Here is a 19,616-nt window from a genome sequence, read left to right on the forward strand (position 1 = left end):
GTTCCCATGAACAGAAAGAGTTCCACTCACAAAGTGTGATTTTCCTACATTTCCCTCTTATGGTTGTGGAAGCTTGAAATGCTCCTGAAACCCTGTTCTTGGAGAGAGAGGAATATGGAAAAGTCACACTCCACTAACAGAAATCCTTCTGCCCACTAGATTGGTAGTCAGGATCTAAGCCAATATATGTTTCCACCACAGCCTCTGGCATTTCTCAAGTGACTGCACATATAAAGTATCCTTTGTAAGATCACTGGGTCCACGAATATCTTATACAGCTGAATGTAACAAAGGCTGACATTCCAGAATCTCCAGTTTCATTAGCAGATAGATGCCTGACCCAATTATTTTTAAGACTGGAGCAGGTAAGACAAAAGCAGCCAGCCATGACACCTCTGATTGTGAAGACTAACCTGTGACATCACAGCAGATGAGCCAAAAGAAAGGCAGAAAAAGAAATGAGAGCACAACATGAAAAGATCACTGAAATACAGAAGGAAATATATACAGCCTGTCGTAATGGCTAGCTGTTCAGTAGTGCATTGACACTACCATTTGTCACTGCCCCTTTAGTAAACTGGAGATCCCACATGAAGATAAAGTATTTAGTCAGAGGCAAGAATATTTTCCCCTAAAGTATGCTATCAAAAAAGAGGGGATCACCTTACATTTGCATATAAGCAGGGTTCCTGCCCAGCAAGAACTCATTTACATATTAGCCCACACCCTCTGGTGCCACCTTCATTTTTTTTTGCAGAAAAAGTCTGGCAGAAACTCAATTGCATATTAGGCCATACCCCTGACACCAAATCAGTGTTCCTGTGCATTCCTGCTCAAAAAAAGTCCTGCATATAAGTTATAGTTTTGTCCAATAATAATCTTGCATGTCATGCATGTATAACATTATTAAAGGGGTCATCTTCCTTTGAAGTAACTATAATACACTGACCATCACAGATAAAATTACAGTGGGTTTCTGCATGCTATGGTGATCCCTGAGATACGGAAGATAAACCTTGCAGTTGTAAAAGGCTTTCCTCCACCACAAACCAGCGGGCGATAACAAGGAATGTCACCTTGTAGTTTAAAAGAGAGGCGGTATGGCCATGCAATATCCTCTGAAGCTATTTTCCTTCCCTCCGCAGCCTCCCTAACAGTTTCCCATAATGTATGAGTAGAGACATAAAGGGAGTAAGGAAACTCTCATTAGGCCAAATGGCAAGTTCACACATCTTCCACTTTGGCCCTTAAAGCTACCATCATGGGTATGGACAAGAATACCCCACCCCATTGTAGCTCTGGTTCCATCCATTCGCCTCTGACTGGCTCTGGATTACTCTCCAAAGCCAGCTCCTTGCCCCACCCTCACCCAGATGGACTGCCACAGTTTCCAAGCATGCGTCTCCTAAGCAGAATCAAATGCAGACATAAACAGAATGCAGATATATGCATTAAGTCTAAAAAACAAATTTAAGCACCCCTGTGTCTAACAACAAAGGGTCATTCATGGTAATGATTTAAAAAAGAATTTTGGGATAAACTCCCAGACGCTAATAGTAATGCCTGTAAACATGAAGATACTATAATCCACCCATCTATCCCTGCTTACTGTAGTAGCCCAAAACAGTGCTCAACAATGTGGCAGTGGCCATCAACCTGGAGGAGGGCAAGCTGGAGCCAGATGCAGTGGGTGGGGGGTATAAGCAAGAACTCACATTGTGAGCTCAGTCCCATAACCAGAAAATCTGGCTTCTGGGGACTGTGGAATTTCTTTTGGGAGGGCCATGTCCCTTCTCCAATATGGTGATGTCACCACAAATTAATCTCTGAAGAGGAGACAGCCAGATGCTGCCCTGCCACTTAGCCTCTCGCCAGTCTGAGCAATGTGCACTAAGGCACCAGGGCAGGCCATTCTCCAATGGCCTGCCCTGGCACCTCACTGTGTCTCAGCCAGTCAGCTCTCTGGGAGGTCTTGGAGAGCCAACTGGCGGGCATACACTTGTGGGGCATGGATGAAAAGTCAGGGGGTGTGGCCATGGACCAGGCCTAGCTAGAGGCAGAAGTGAGAAGAAGAGGGAGAGAAAATTGGATTTCTCATCCCTTCAAATGTAGCATCTCAAAATCTATAATGCTTATTAAAATTCATGCCTAGAGATGATTATATCAAAGTTAATTATAATAAGCCATACAGAACCTGAACAGCCAGATCAAATCAGAAGACTTTGCAAGACATTATCTGCTTTGCCAGTTTATGACAAACTTTGCTAATACTGGTAAAACAGAAGGAACAATATGGTAAGAAGCTGCCAGCTCCCCTCCCCCATCCTTGCCAGCTCCATTTCTCCCCCTCCCTTCTTCCTTCTGCTGGTGGTGGCTGCCGCTGCCAATACATCAGCCAAAAAGGTCACTCGATCTGGTGTGTGTGTGTGTATGCGCATGCATGCATGTGATCTGCAATGACATTGCTTTTAAGATAAGAGAAGGATTCCCTCAGGTTCACACAATCCTAAATAGAAGTCATGTCTGGCCCCATCCTTCTTTACATTGTATATGTGTTCTGTATAAAACCCTTACAGGTAGCTAGAACCATCTTTATGTGGGACTCTCTGGCCCCTTGGACAACTGGAGAGAAGTGTAGTTCTGCCAAGAATATAGAAGCTGGACATCTTAGTTCTGCATAAACCTCCAAAATAAACAATTTCATATTAAAAATCCTGCAGTGAAAAGGTAGTTGTATTTTTAGAAGGACCAGAAGACAATATTTTACTTGCTCCCATAAATGGTGTGATCCTATTAATTTTTACTCAGTTAAGATGTATATCTTTATTATATTTGTCACACATAAAGAATCACACTTCTTATGTTATGGATGATATATTTCTCAAAAAAGAAAAATATCCCCAGCTTTTTGTACGCTAAGTCATTTTATAGTTTGCAGATGTAATATTTGCCCATTCACTAACTGGACACAGAACTTTCGAAAGATGAACCATGAAAAGTGAGTAAGTTTAGGAAACTGCATATCCTAATCATTTTAAGTTACAAACTTTGTAACCTTGGAACTGCATACAGCCTTCCACTGATTTATGCATGCTTATGTGAGATTTATGTTTTTCCCTCCAGAAAATTTAACATGGGTAATGTTCCAGCCATATTCCACATTCTGGAAGAGTTTACAACCTAGAATCAATTTGATATTCACAACTTATTAACGTTTCTCAGACCATGGAGTATTTGGGATATGTAGTGTTTCAATCCTTATAACGTCACACTGAGCAGTTCTTTTGGAAAGAGTACAGTAATTTTTCGCCACATTACTCCATTCATTCTGCTTGAATTAAGCATTCTCTATGCCAAGTTCAGTTCTGTAACTGAATTCAGTTCAGATTCAGCCCATAATTAGTGCATATTGTATCATGACTCTTCCAAGATCCCAAAGTTTGGTAACATAATTTTCAATGCATCACTTTTTACTGGGCTGATGGAGATCACATAAAACTTGGTGTCAAGTCCGATCAGAAAGTATGTTTCATTGTGCTAAGTAATTAAACAGTCAGGGGCTTTAATGAATTTGTGCCAGTGAAATTGCACTGAAGTCACTGGGACTGTCTTGGCACAAGGATACCTAGTTTAATGGTAGGACAGGGCATTTTAAAGCATTTCCTAAGAATTAACAGAAGCATTAACAGAGATTATTTTTTAAAACAGCCCATAGTTGTAAAGCACTGCCCCCTTCAGGGAGCCATATTCTCTTTCAGCTACATTATACATTGTCGTTGATTCTATGGTTTATTGTATTGTCTGGCTCTTATTGCATTATTTGATATTTTCATAATTCCATTATTTTGTGCATTGTTCATGATATATCATGTCTGATCTTTTTTTAAGACTGTTTCTAATTTTTGTGATCCTAGGCCAATTACATTGTTTGTCTTATGCTGTTTGATTACATTGTCTTATGCTATCTGATTACCTTGTTTTACACTGTGTAATCCACCTTGATGGTGCAATCTTAAAAAGTAATATTCTTCTGTGTGCATTGACTTTAATGGACTTTGAAGAGTGCAGTTCTGCTTAGGATAGCATTATGAGTCTCAATGAGAAAGGAGCCTGTAATAAATAAGTAAAAAGCTGGCTTAAAGACAGGAGCTGTCTTCACAGTTCAAAAGAGGTGCCCTTAGTAAGCAGAGGAGCCCCATGGTGCAGAATGGTAAAGCTGCAGTACTGCAGTCCAAGCTCTGCTCACAACCTGAGTTCAATCCTGACAGAAGCTGGGTTCAGGTAGCCAGCTCAAGGTTGATTCAGCCTTCCATTCTTCCGAGGTCATTAAAATGAGTACCCAGCTTGCTTGGTGTAAAGTGTAAATGACTGGGGAAGGCAATGGCAAACCACCCCGTAAAAAGTCCGCCATGAAAACGTTGTGATGCAATGTCCCCAGAGTCGGAAATGATTGGTGCTTGCACAAGGGACTATCTTTACTTTTTTTTTACTAGTAAGCAGAACAGCATTCAGATGGTCAGCCCCTATTGTGGTAAGAGATACAGCATCATGATTTTGTCATCTCTAGGCAGTGCCCAGTGAGCTTGTAACCATAAGGTTATAACTCTTACCACCCAGTTGCATCTGGGAAACTCGCAAGGAGGGCATAAAGGCAACAGTCATCTCCTGAATATCCCATGGAACACACAAGTTCCATTTAGCTGATGCAACAACAACAACAACAATTTTTATTTATATCCCGCCCTCCCCGCCGAAGCAGGCTCAGGGCGGCTAACAACAAAATTCCATACATTAGTTATACAAATAATTACACAAAAATTACATTAACAATTTAATTAAAATCTATTAAAATTCTAAAATTGATAAAAGTATGCTGGTGCTATTTACAAAGGCGAATTCTTTAGTAGTTACCCTCTTGGTCTGTGAAGGCCAATCAAAAGAGGATAGTCTTGCAGGCCCTGTGGAACTGTTCAAGATCCCGCAGGGCCCGCATTTCCTCTGGAAGTTGGTTCCATAGGCGTGGAGCCATAGTAGAGAAAGCCCGGTCGTGGGTGCTTTGTAGCTTCACCTCTTTCGGCCCAGGAATAGTCAGCAGGTTTTTCCCAGCTGACCTCAGTGCTCTCTGGGGTTCATATGGGGAGAGACGGTCCCTAAGGTAGGCAGGTCCTCGGCCATATAGGGCTTTAAAGGTAATAACCAGCACTTTGTAGCGAATCCGGTATACAACTGGCAGCCAGTGCAGTTCGCGCAGCCCCGGCCGTATGAGCTCCCACTTTGGGAGCCCCAACAGCAATCTAGCCGCCGCGTTCTGCACCAGCTGCAGTTTCCGGGTTCGGTACAAAGGCAGCCCCATGTAGAGGGCATTACAGTAGTCCAGTCTCGAGGTGACCGTTGCATGAATCACCGTTGCCAGATCCTGACGCTCTAGAAAGGGAGCCAGCTGCCTTGCCCGCCTCAGATGGAAAAAGGCTGACTTGGCAGTGGCTGCTATCTGGACCTCCATTGATAATGAAGGCTCCAGTAAAACTCCCAGGCTCCTGACCCGGCACGCCGCTTTCAGCGGCGCCCCGTCAAACACCGGGAGAGGTATTTCCCCTCCCCGAGCGCCCCAACCTAGGCAAAAAACTTCTGTCTTCGCTGGATTCAGTTTCAGCCCACTCAGCCTTAACCAGGTTGCCATAGCCTGCAGAGCCAGGTCTAAGTTCTCTGGGACGCAGTCAGGCTGGCCGTCCATTAGCAGATAGAGCTGGGTGTCATCCGCATACTGATGGCACCCAAGCCCATATCTCCTGGCAATCTGGGCAAGGGGGTGCATATAGATATTAAATAGCATCAGTGAAAGAACTGCTCCCTGAGGCATCCCACAATTTAGTGTGCACCTCTCGGACAGCTTGCCCCCGATTGCCACCCTTTGTCCCCGATCTTCGAGGAAGGAGGAGAGCCATTGTAGGGCTGACCCCCTAACCCCTACATCGGCGAGGCAGCGGGTCAGTAGCCGATGGTCGACCGTGTCGAACGCGGCCAACAGGTCTAACAGCATCAGCACCGCCACGCCACCCCGATCCAGATGCCGCTGGAGATCATCTACCAGGGCGACCAGTACTGTCTCCATCCCATGGCCCGGGCGAAAGCCAGACTGGCAAGGGTCTAGGACGGAAGCGTCATCCAGATGCAGTGATTAACTATTGATAGACTTAACTTCTACGAATCTGACTGAGCCAATGGCTATCACCATATTTCTACCAGCCACCTGGTGACCAGGTTCTGGCATTATGAGGAAGAAAAATGCCTTTCAGTCAAGAAATGGACAGTGACGGTAGCTGAGCAGGCACATCACCCCTTGGAGCTCCTCCCCAACATGATGGAACAGAAGAAATTAATAAGCCACCATCTGGGAGTTTATAAGGTGTTTTAGCTGAATGTTTTTCTTGTTTTAACTGTAAGCACTTTATATTCTGATGTGTGTTGCCCAGAGCCTGGTGTGAGCCAGGGTGGAGCAATTAATTAAGTCTAATAAATAAATAAATTTTCCGTAAGCTGCAACCCAATCCTATGCATGCGTACTCAGAAATAAGTCCCAGTGTGTTTGATGGTGTCTCCTTGCACATAACTGTAAATAGGAAATCAGTCTTAATGATATATTATATGAAACAGTACTTCCTTTGGTTTCTCCTGAATCTACCAACCATCTGGTGACCAAATACTGGCGTTATGAAGGAGAAAAATGTCTTTCAGTTGGCTTTTGTCTACGCTGTTGATCAGTTTACAAACCTCTATTGTATCTGCCCTTCTGTTATCTTTCTTTCCAAACTCAGAGACCCAGATACTTTAGCTTTTCTTCTTCGAGGACCATCTTCAACATTTTAGCTGCCTTGTTCCCATCTTTTTCATCTCTGTGATATCCTTTGTGAAACAGGTATTGGAACTGTAACTAACTATTCTGACTGGAGTCATGCTACAAATTTACATAGCCGATACATAGAAATAGTGTAGTGTAGCAGTTCAGAAATGGAGATACATATCAGGAAGTATGCAAACCAAATTGGGAACATCTGTGTCACTGAAGTAAGACCTGTAGCCCTGTGTGAGCTGTGCCTGCGAAATCAGCACCAACCAGAGACATTCTTGTGGCACATGAACTGCAGTATGCGTACTGTGGAGCTGCTGGGTTGTATATATATATTTGTTTAAATTGTGTTTTCATGTGTATTTCATTTTGCAGTGCTTGAAGTCTCTTCTGTGAGACAAAAGTGGGATAGAAATATTTAAGTAAACAAATAAATGCCATAAATCGAATTGTTAGTCTTTAGCAAACCACTCTCTATTACTTTCAGTTTCTCACTAGCAAAATGGCAACTCCAAGTGGTTCCCAATGTCTCCTGTCATCATGGCCATGCTGGAGCAGCTCCTGATGTCTGCCACTGCCACTAGGTCCAGAGTAACTCCTGGCATCTACCTCTGCTGCCACATATGGAGCAGCTCCTAGTGTGGCTCTTGGTATCTACCAATGCTGCAGCCAGGCCCAGAGAGAATCCTGGCATGGTTCCTGGAGTCTGCTGCCACTGCAGCTAGATCCAAAGTGGTTCCGTGCATTCGCCACTATTTGTTTTCCTGATTCATAGCTAATATTAACCCTCCCCCCAATACATGTATTTTTTAAATTATTCTGCAAACTTGAGCAGGGGGGATCTCCAAGTTTGCAGGAAAATGTTCCTGAGACTCCAATCTATGGATTTAGATATCCACACATGAGGCCACATGCTGCTATTATATAAATAGGTAAAGTACCCCTACACACACACAGAGCACCTTTCATTCTTTTAAAAAAGAAGCTGTTCCCTTCAACCTGACCTTGCTTTCCTATTATTTTTCTGAGTGTTAGGAGACAAATACATAATCGGGGTTGTCATGGTTGCTTGCAAAAATCCTCAAAATGTACATCCTGCTAGATTACAAAAAAAGGTATACAGTTTGCTATAAGTGACATCCATATGTGTATCTCTAGCTAGGAGCAAGATCTCAGTTTTCCCCAGGGTAGACTGTATAAGCAGCTGCTGATGCCATGCTTGGCCCCAGGAACAGCAGGGCATGGACAAGGAAAGCTAATTAGCTTCTATGAGAAAAAAGAAAAACAATAACAAAGCAAGCCAGTGCCCAGAAGAGAGGAGTTGCTGCTGTCCAAGATGAGGCAGGGAGCTACAGGCAGGGAAAAGATATGATGATGCGCTGAGATGTGGAAGTCATAGGCTGCCATTTCAATACACTTGCCATGTAATACATTTCACTGATTTCTTAGTTGAACACAGCATGTGATCCGCCCATGATTTTATAATGTATTGCTTTTTTTGGAGTATGGGGCAATTCTATTTTACGCAGCAGTTAAGCACAAGTCATCAATGGTAACTGGCAATCTACCAGAACATAAACACAGACTGCTTCTAGGGTAACATGGAAACAGTCAGAGGCCCTAAGCTAAACACCTAAGTCCTGTAGTTAACTGTAGTTATGTTTCTGCTCCCCTCGGGCCCTTGTGCCAACTCCTCCATTTCCCATTCCTTTAGCCATCAACGTTGGCAGAGAAATATACTGGCAAAGGGCTGGAAATGCCAATCTGCATAAAATGGCAATCTTCAGTATTCAGCCCTGTTATTCCAGTGCAGCTGTATTCAGTGGACTACTTTTATTCCACAAAACTTGAGTCTGGAAATGTGATTTTTGACATGATCTTCAGCATACTTAGAAGTCTATTCTAATTCAAGCAAACTTGCTTCTATGTAACTGCATTTGGATATTACATACTCCCACACATTTAGGGTTTCTAGCCTCCCACTGGGGGTGGGGTTTCCCCCAATTTCAGGACCACCTGCCAGCACAGGACTGGCCGGTGGAGTAAGCCCCGCCCTGAAGAGCTCCATGGGTGTCTGACATGCCTGACAGTGATGTCACCTGGAAGTGACATCCAGGTGCAATTGCGCCAGGCACATCATGTGGTACCATAGAGGGTTTTCTAACCAAAATGCTAGAACATCCCCGTGCAACACACCCAGTGCAATTACATCACTCTTGGGTGATGTCATCACACTGCACAGCCAGGAAAGCTCCCAACCCGGCAGCCAGGTAAGACCTGGCAATCCTACACATGTTCCATACTACAGCAACAAATCAGGTTCCGATGAAATCAATGGCACTCCAAATGGGCACTTAGGGTAAGCACTCCAGAGGAATAGCTATGTATTAGGTAATACAGGCAGGAAACCCTCAAGAACCTGTCATAAGAACATAAGAGAAGCCATGTTGGATCAGGCCAATGGTCTATCCAGTCCAACACTCTGTGTCACACAGTGGCCCAAAACAATTTTTTATACACACACACACTGTGGCTAATAGCCACTGATAGACCTCTGCTCCATATTTTTATCTAAACCCCTCTTGAAGCTGTCTATGCTTGTAGCCGCCACCACCTCCTATGGCAGTGAATTCCACATGTTAATCACCCTTTGGGTGAAGAAGTACTTCCTTTTATCCGTTTTAACCTGACTGCTCAGCAATTTCATCGAATGCTCACGAGTTCTTGTATTGTGAGAAAGGGAGAAAAGGACTTCTTTCTCTACTTTCTCCATCCCATGCATTATCTTGTAAACCTCTATCATGTTAACCCGCAGTCGATGTTTCTCCAAGCTAAAGAGCCCCAAGCGTTTTAACCTTTCTTCATAGGGAAAGTCTTCCAACCCTGTAATCATTCTAGTTGCCCTTTTCTGGACTTTTTCCAATGCTATAATATCCTTTTTGAGGTGCGGTGACCAGAATTGCACACAGTATTTCAAATGAGATCGCACCATCGATTTATACAGGGGCATTATAATACTGGCTGATTTGTTTTCAATTCCCTTTCTAATAATTCCCAGCATGGCGTTGGCCTTTTTTATTGCAATCGCACACTGTCTTGACATTTTCAGTGAGTTATCTACCACGACCCCAAGATCTTTCTCTTGGTCAGTCTCTGCCAGTTCACACCCCATCAACTTGTATTTGTAGCTGGGATTCTTGCCCACAATGTGCATTACTTTGCACTTGGCCAAACTGAACCTCATCTGCCATGTTGATGTCCACTCACCCAGCCTCAAGAGATCTCTTTGGAGTGCCTCACAATCCTCTCTGGTTCTCACCATCCTGAACAATTTAGTGTCATCTGCAAACTTGGCTACTTCACTGCTCACTCCCAACTCCAAATCATTTATGAACAAGTTAAAGAGCATGGGACCCAGTACTGAGCCCTGCAGCACCCCACTGTTTACAGTCTTCCACTGCGAAGACTGCCCATTTATACTCACTCTCTGCTTCCTATTAATTAGCCAGTTTTTGATCCACAAGAGGACCTGTCCTTTTACTCCATAACTCTTGAGCTTACTAAGGAGCCTTTGATGAGGAACTTTATCAAAAGCTTTCTGGAAGTCAAGGTAAACAACATCTATTGGGTCCCCTTTGTCCACATGCTTGTTCATCCCCTCAAAGAACTGTAACAGGTTAGTGAGGCAAGATCTTCCCTTACAGAACCCATGCTGAGTCTTCCTCAAGAACGTGTGTTCATCAATGTGCCTACTCATTCTGTGCTTGATAATGGTTTCTACCAACTTTGCCGGTATTGAAGTCAGACTGACTGGCCTGTAATTTCCCAGATCTCCTCTGGAACCCTTTTTAAAGATCGGGGTGACATTTGCTGCCTTCCAGTCCTCAGGAACGGAGGCAGATTTCAATGAAAGATTACATATTTTTGTCAGACGATCCACAAGTTCAACTTTTAGTTCTTTCAGAACTCTTGGATGTATGCCATCTGGACCCGGTGACTTATTAGTTTTTAATTTGTCTATCAGTTGTAGGACCTCCTCTCTTGTCACCTCAATCTGACTCAGGTCTTTCAACACCCCTTCCAAAATTAGTGGTTCTGGAGAGGGCAAACACTTCTCATCTTCCATAGGAAAGACGGAGGCAAAAAATGCATTCAGCTTCTCAGCCATTTCCCTATCCTCCTTCAGTAATCCTTTTACCTCTTGGTCATCCAAGGGCCCCACTGCCTCCCTGGCTGGTTTCCTGCTTCTAATATATTTGAAGAAATTTTTATTGTTGGTCTTTATGTTTTTTTGCAATATGCTCCTCATAGTCCCTTTTTGCCTGCCTGATCACAGTCGTGCATTTGATTTGCCACAGCCTGTGTTCCCTTTTATTAATCTCACTTGGACTAGCTTTCCACCACTTAAAGGAGTCCTATTTCCTTTTATAGCTTCCATTGTTAACCATGCAGGCTTTTTCTTATACCTGTTTGTGTCTTTCCTAACTTGTGGTATATATTTTATCTGAGCTTCTAGGATTGTAGTTTTAAATAGCCTCCAAGCTTCCCCAAGGGTTTTGACTGTATTTACCTTTCCTTTTAGTTTCCTCGTCACATGCCTCTTCATCTCAGAGAATTTACCCCTTTTAAAGTTAAACGTGGTTGTGCCGGTCTTTTGGGGCAACTCTCTATTTATACAAATGGTGAAATCAATAACGTTATGGTCACTGCTCCCAAGCGGTGCGATCACTTTTACATCTCTCACCAAGTCTTGGGCATTACTTAGGACCAAATCTAGGATCGCTCCACCCCTGGTAGGTTCTGAGACCATCTGCTCCATAGCACAGTCATTGAGCTGATAAGCTGCTTCCATACATCACACTCTCTAAGACACTTAATAAGAACAGGAAGGCACCTCTAGCACTACAACACTCCCGGAGGTTGTCTGCCATGCCTTATTGACAGGCCATCAATGAAACACACACATTAAAGACATGATTGCACAGGAGCTTCCTGGGTCTCTTATATGAGCCAATGACAAGACAACATGATGGCTATGCATCCTCAGTGGCTGTGAGGAAGGGAAGTCAGGTAGGCTGAACACCACCAGCAAATGTTCCGATGGAGCTATAGCTTATGTCATTGGCTCCCAGCCTATGGACAGGGAACACCTGGGGAACTATAGAGTTATTCCAAGGGGTCCATGAATCTATTGAGGTTTGGCAGGTTACTGCCTTCCCCCAGCTGTGCCTTCCCCCTGGGCTTGCCTCAATAGCAGCCATGCCCCCACAACTGGGTCCATCTGCTTTGAGCTCCTATTTTGGAAGGTGGCATCAATCCATCCTCAGCCCAAGGTGCCCATGTGTGCTCTGGCCCATTCAGTGCTAATTGCTTACTTGCAGGAAGAATTGCTTCTTATGAGAAATCTTGGATGGGGCATATTGGTTTCCACTGATAGCTAGAAATGCCTACTCCTTGAACCAAGACATTGGCTATGGCCCTCTAAGAAGCCACAGTTTGGGAGGCAGCTCCCATGCGGGCCCATCAGTTGGCTTCCCTGGGCCTTTCCACATCTTTGTCATCCCAAGGAGGCCCAGAGCTGCATTGGGCAGCCTTGAGGGACCAAGATCTTCATCAGAATCAAACTATACATACATATGAAACTTTCTTATAGTGTGTCAGGCCACTAGTCTGCACTGTCTACCCTTCAACCAGACTTCCAATCTCTGAAAGCTACAAAACAGCTCCAACTATTTCTTTAAATGACTTAGGCCGTTTTCCCACTTACCTTACCCTGGAGCGACGTCCCTCTTCACCGCGCTGCGTCTGCGCAGATTTCGCACAAACTGCTGCGCAGCACCAGGAAGAGCCGCGTAGTCCCGGGGCTTTTGCATCGCAAATGTAAACTGCTTTTTGGCGGTTTACATTTGTGACGCAAAAGCCCCGGGACTACGCGGCTCTTCCTGGTGCTGCGCAGCAGTTTGTGCGAAATCCGCGCAGACGCAGCGCGGTGAAGAGGGACGTCGCTCCGGGGTAAGGTAAGTGGGAAAACGGCCTTAGTTTAATAAATCAGCAAACATATCTTCTATAGACAGAATAAACAATATGTAGTACACAATATGTCCCACACCTATGTAGTATTACTGTTGATCAAATGTATGCAGATGCTGTTGTGATTAATAAAACAGAAATTCATTTAAAAGTGCTACTGAATTATTGTCATTATGTGAGGGTCCACAATTTTTTTTATGTTAAAAAAGAGGCATATTAAAAAAGAGTGGGAATCACTGCCTTACATTATCTTTTGCTTATTTAGAAGTAGCATTCCTAATTCTACATACAGTTGTTTAGAAGACTGAGAACATGTCACAGGCTCCTCACTTCTTCCTTGCGTGTTGTTTTCCTCCATTGCCTTCTGCTTTCTCAGCAAATCATCACTTATGATTACATGAAAACTGAACAAACTTATATACATCATCATTTGCAAGCAATTTAAGATTATGGCTTGCCCAGAAAATGGAAAGAAATCTGAGTGCATAAGAGGAGGAAGAAGAAAGAGCACATGAGAATCTGGGTTTAGGTATGAATAACCATTATAAACCGAGCCCTTGTGCCTGTCCAATATGTACATTGCATACTATGCTAATATAACAGGTGGGACATAGTTTCAATTCTGATGCATCAGTTCCAACAAACTCAATTAAATTCTTGGCTTCACTGACAGGCAAATCTGACTTGGGTATGATAATAAGGCTTATTAGGGGTAAATGTACCACAAATGTAAAACCTACACTTAAGAACAAGCATGTCTTGGTGTAAAGGGAGGAAGAAAAAAGATTTGTTCAACTCACAGCCTTTTTTGTTTTTCAAAGCTATATGCAAAACTATCAAATTATACTGCCTTATGAGCGCTGTGAGAAATACACCCACACTTTACAGCACCCTACTTAGTACTTAGTATACTTATTGAAAGCTGATCTGTGACATCTGTAAACTCATCCTTTAATTTCCATCCATAGAAAGCTGAAGCCAGGAAAAGACAGATTAGATGTCTACTTAGCATGAGAAAATATATTGTGAAGGGAAAACATATACAGACATTGCAATCATAAGCAAAGTTACACCCTTGTAAATTGAATGAAGTCAGTGAGCTTAAAAGGATCTAAGTCTTCTTAGGATTACATTGAAAGAGACACAAATTTCTTTCACCTTTACAAAAATATCTGGCCTGCTCCATTTTGTATGATGAGCATGAACAGGTGAGAGGAACTGGTGCTGATATCACAGTAATGCTTTAAGAACATTACACAGTATTCAATATACAAGCAATTATTTTTTCAAAACAGAATGCCTGTGAAGTTGTTCAGCTGCTAGTTTGAACATATGTTTCTTTGGTATTATGGGGCTAGATTATGTCATTAAGAAGTTCAGTTTCAATTTTAGGACAATATGTAAATAGATCATTGTACCAAGGCAGCTGTTAAAGGGATCCCAAGACGAGTTATTTGTTTAGCTGAATGTGCTCAACAATAGCTTTTGTTCAAGAAAGAACCAGAGCAAACAAATGATTGTAAAAGAGCGCACTTGAAAACAATTACTTTTCACCCATTCACTGACAGCCTCAGCTGCCAACCTGTCTAAGGTAGAGAGGACCCTAGTGTACAATATCTTGTAAGAAAACTTATTAAAATAACACCCAAAGCCAAATGTTAATATTGCATTATTTGCTCATGAGTTTAGCGAATCCATTGAGGAACAGGGCATAAGCCAGATACCAGAATAAAGTATCAGTGACATCATGGCAAAAAAGGGGAGGGGGCGGGAGACACTGTGTCATCTCATGTCTGTGTACTGAAGCAGTGTTCTCTATTGCATCTTTGCAGTACTTGAGAGGCTGGCAAAGTTTCCACTCTAAATTCAGATCAATAATTTGACTATAAAATTGCCCAGAAATGACAAATGTAGTCTTAACCCAAAAGGCTATTTGTAATTAGAAATGTCTGCTGAGCATGCATGACTACTTCTAAAGACTGCTGAAACACCTTGCTTCTTTATGATACTTGTCCTTGTCTGTGGATGAATGTATCGTAAGTGCTGTGTCACATCAAAGACATAAGAATGTGCTTCTTGGAGCCCTTCCAGAATGTGCTTCTTGGAGCCCTGTTCAGAGTCTGCTGTCTCTAAATCTAATATATGCATACTGCATGAAAAAGCTACCCATTATGTGTCCTGTGCACTAAAAATGGTACATCTTTGAAAACTGTCCCGTTTGAGAGATCTACAGCCATTGAAATGTAAAGGGTTAATGATATGCTTTTGATCAATTGTTTCGCAAAACAATGCTTATACCAAGATTTACATGAGATACAGAATAAGTTGTCTGGCTCAGAAAGCTATGTTATGATGTACACTAAGCCCCATGCACTTCTGTGAGAATGTTTTTAGATACTGCATTTAAAAAGGAAGAGAATCTTGAACTACAAGCGAACGAGAAGAGATCATGCCTCAGTACTGCCTAAAAATACAACCATTGTCTGAAATCTCACCTTTAACTCATCACATAGAGCTTATTTATTGCAAAGCCTTCCAGGGAGTTCACAGAGCAGATGCTGCTGCTTCAGAGGCCAGATATTACTAACAGGGTAAACTAAGGACATTTTTCTTTCCAGCTTTGCTTTGGTTTTTGTGGGTTTCGGTGAAAGTCTTTAGAAGGTTATCTGAATGTAGTTAGTGTGCAGTCTAGTGCGATTACCATACAGGAGCTTTACCAACACTACCTCTGGCCAAACATGCGGAGAAAATATTCACCCAAACTTCTGCTGCATCTGGTAAGAATAGAATTTCCTTCGCTGAAATCCCTGCAGCAAAGACAGCTCTCACTCATCTGGGAACAGAGGCGACAGGACAAATGCTCCCTCAAAAGGCATGAACATTTGGACAGAGCTGGAGAATGATGTTCTCCAGTTTCACCCATTAGCGAACCAACCAACAAACACAATGGTGTTGTTGTTATTCTTTTGCCATAAGCAACAGGACTCTGTGTGTGGGCAGCAGTTTAGTGGGCAGGAGGATAAGTCGACCCCTTTTTGTCCTATTGATTTTTTTCCTATTTGCATGACTTGAGCAAATTAAATGATGCAATATGGCTTTTTGTTACAAAACAAAGTGAGAGATACCACCCAGACACATATGTTGATTCGTAGAAGCTGTTTACATGAGAATGGAGTGAAATCTACCGTGAACTGAGCATAAAAATTCGATTCAGGCTGGGTATTTTTTTTTTTATTATGCTTGGGCCAGAAAGACTGAAACACAAGTTTTCCAAGACGCTCTCAGACCTTGACAACTGCAGTGTTGTAACAGAGGAATTCTTAATTAAACCTAAAAGCTGGGGGAGGAGAAGGGGGGGAGTGAGAGAGAGACACCTGATTGTTTATTTCACGTGCAGTGATTCTCAATGACATTTATTCATCATGTTTCCCTCCCCAGATCCAACACTTCACATTGCTGTTCTGATTAAAGCAGTCTGAAAACTTACAACACTAACACAGTGGAGCACAGCAAGTAATAGCCCCATAAAAAGGCATCCTTCTTATTCTAAGATGCCTAGAATGTCAGTTATTGTAACAAGTCTCAGGGAGAGGAGCTCTCCTCCCTCCATTGCAACTCAATAAAACCTGGAACTTGTCACAGTGTGAGATGCAAAAAAGAAGGCTAGAGACTCCTTGCTTATTCACTCTGAAAGAAATCAGTGACAGCCACGATATGCTTTTATCCCATCCCAAGCTTGTAGTGGAATAACTTTGTGAAGTCCCCTTTCCCGCTTCTCTTTTCTTTCCAGAGGACTGACTTAATCAGTGAAAGAGCTCACAAAAGTTTGCCACGTTCGGGCATCATCTGCTCTCCAAATCACCATCTGCTACTGAAGTTTCCTGACCAAACATGCGGAGAGAATCATACACACTTTTCTACCCTCAGAAAAAATAAACGGGAAACCACCGCCACCTTAATTTACAGTTTCACTGCAGCCAGGGTGCATGAACATGTTCCAAGAAAACCCTTCATAGTTTATTGGCAGCCACAACTACCCCCCCTCCTTCAGCCTGGGGTGCAAAGTCTACCTTAATTCCACATGCACCAAGAAACAACTTGCAAATCAGACCTTTTTTCTCCTTTTCTTCAAATGGGACTATCTATCTGGTGTGGCTTCATGAAACAAAACTAAGAATTGTGTCTGTGTGGTGGCACATGCATCCCTTTCTTTTCCCTAATTCCATCCTTTTTGAAAGACTGTAAACTCATAAGAAATGGTCTGCTCTTTCTACCCTAACTACTGAACAGTGCCAAGAATTTTAAGATGCTGCTTCACTCCCATTCTCTCAAGTCATCACTAGCAGTTTCTTGCAACTACATCCCTGAATTTACTAGCATGTTTCTCTTGAACTGCTGCGTTTTACAGGGCTAACACCAAGACTCTGGAAGTCCTCCAAGTGAGAAATATGACACACACACCTACATGTTCCTAAACTAACACGTGTTAATACACCACTCGCTTGATCCTGGAAGAGACCAGGAGGCAATGGAGCACCCTGTACCAGAAGCCTGTACCTAAGAAGAAACCATGCTGCTAACTGCGAAGCAAACCAGCGCCAACACAAACAGCAAGTGGTCCAGGGAAAGATCGCTTATTTCTCCCGCTCGACTCTAGCATCACATCTTGCTTCTGTCAAGGCTCTAACGGCGCGACTCCAAGCAGACGCTGCCCCCTTCTATGCCCGCTGCCTTCAAGAGCTGAACTCTGCGCAGGAGATGCCCCAGCCAGCCTCATGGCTGCCGCCGAGGCGCACTTGGGCCAGAGCCGCCTGCCGCACGCCCCAGGATCCCAATGGGACGGTCCTCAGTTGAGGACGTTCTTCGCCGCGAGGCTGGCCCTCCCCTGTCCCAGTCGGCTGCTGCCTACCTTGTTCTCGGCCAGCTGCAGCAAGCCTTGGCTCTCAGCCCGGGGGCAGCAGGACAGGCGAGGGTAGAAGCCCCGGCAGGTCAGCTCCGCGCCGTGGGGGGGCTCGAGAAGCATCAGCCGCCTGTCCCGCTTCTTGAGGCGCCGTGGGGGGCTGCCGTTCAAGCACCGCCGCCGCCGGGCGCCGTTCTCCCCGAACTTGGCATCCCCCTCGAAGAAGCAGAGGACCACGGCCACCAAGAGCAGGCGGAGCGGGAGCATCTTCAGCGCCACCATGCCCGGGGGAGCTCCGTCGCCGGAGTGACAATCCAACGCCAGCCGAGAGGGAGGCTGAGACCCGATTTAAACAAAAAGGGGAAAAGCGGGGCCGGGGCCGAGGGATGCGCCCCCACAAGGCACGTGGGCAAAAGTCGCGCAAGAGTTAGCGAGGGCTGCTGCTCTGCCCGCCGGGCGCAGAGCGTCGCAACTGCGGGCCAACCGGGTTCCCGCCGGGCAGGAGAAGCCGGGGGAGGAGGCTGCGGCGGCGGCAGCAGCAAGTCCCTTCTCCTTGTTCCATATAAAGACGGCTGCCGTTGAGGGAGGACAGGTTGGCTGGGGTGATGCCTCCTCTGCAGCCGACGGGAGCTCGCGCTCACTAGGGCTCTCATGTTTCGCTCCCTCTTTTCTTCTTGTTTTTAAGCAGCGCGCGGGGAGGTGCTGCCACCGCGCGCCCCTTCACGTCACCGAAAGAGGGACTCGCCGGGAGAGCCGAAGCGTGCTCGCGCGTGTGTCTGTGTGTGGGCGCGCGCGCGCACATGAGGGGAGGTAAGGCGCCTGTGCCAATGGGGCTCTAGGCGCGTGCGCGAGGGCGCTGCAGTGAGGAGGTTAAGTTGACGTGGGGGGGGGTGGAGGGAAGGTTCAGGAACAGTCGGGGTGGGGAGGGAGGGGGAGACCGTGAAGCCATAGTGGACCCTGTACCTGAGGGCTTATCATATACAGAATGGCCACCTCTCCCTCCCCCACCTCCCTGAAGACCTCCTGTAACTTTTAATAGTTAGGTGGCAAAGGTATTAAGTGGTTTCACAGAGCTCTTCTGGTTGGGAAGAACCTCTTATCTTGCCTGGCTACCTGTGCTAAATGCTCAGGAACAAGGCATGGTAGCCACCTTAAAGAGTGTGGGAGGGACTAATTTGCAGCTTCCATAAGCAGAGTTAATGGTGCCAAGGTGCTCAAGGCTGGCTGAGAAAAGTCATATTTTGACCAGGAATAGGACTGCAGCCCTAAGTTCTGCTCACGACCTGAGTTTGATTCCAGTGGAAGCTGGGTTCGGATAGCTGGCTCGAGGTTGACTCAGCCTTCCATCGTTCCGAGGTCAGTAAAATGAATACCCAGCTTGCTGGGGGGGGGGGGGAAGGGTAGATGACTGGGGAAGGCAATGGCAAATCACCCTATAAAAAGTCTGCCGTGAAAACGTTGTGAAAGCAACGTCACCCCAGAGTCGGAAACGACTGGTGCTTGCACAGAGGACTACCTTTACCTTTAGTCTACCTCCAGGACTTTAGAAAAAGCTCTATGTAGATTTATTTGCATATTAAGCCACACCTCCTGATATCATTATTTCACACAGGGTTTTTTTGTAGAGATAGCCCAGCAAGAACTCATTTGCATATTAGGCCACACACCCTGACATCAAGCCAGCCGGAACTGTGTTCCTTTTAAAAAAAAAATCCTTTGTGCCTCTAAATAGCATGCTATTGGAATACATAGACTTACTGTGTAATTCGCCTTGTGCCTCAGTGAGAAAGGCAGACTATACATAAACTGATGACTTTATTTTGTTTTTTAAAAAAGCAT

At 44.5% G+C, this 19,616-nt stretch overlaps 1 protein-coding gene across 3 annotated transcripts in view; it reads right to left on the reverse strand.

Annotated features, from left to right (window-relative positions):
* The window catches only part of HHIP (hedgehog interacting protein), a 132,103-nt gene extending 114,004 nt beyond the window's left edge, over positions 1–18,099 (reverse strand). For 2 of the 3 annotated variants that reach the window (XM_060246704.1, XM_060246703.1), the window contains exon 1: positions 17,787–18,099. In XM_060246704.1, coding sequence (XP_060102687.1) covers positions 17,787–18,059 — 273 coding nt within the window. In that variant the 5' untranslated portion in view covers positions 18,060–18,099. The remainder of the gene's footprint in view (positions 1–17,786) is intronic. The other variant, XM_060246702.1, reaches the window with a different exon arrangement.
* Between the last annotated feature and the right edge of the window lie 1,517 nt (positions 18,100–19,616).

This window comes from Heteronotia binoei, chromosome 9 (assembly GCF_032191835.1).
Source record: "Heteronotia binoei isolate CCM8104 ecotype False Entrance Well chromosome 9, APGP_CSIRO_Hbin_v1, whole genome shotgun sequence".
Taxonomy (NCBI): Eukaryota; Metazoa; Chordata; class Lepidosauria; order Squamata; family Gekkonidae; genus Heteronotia; species Heteronotia binoei.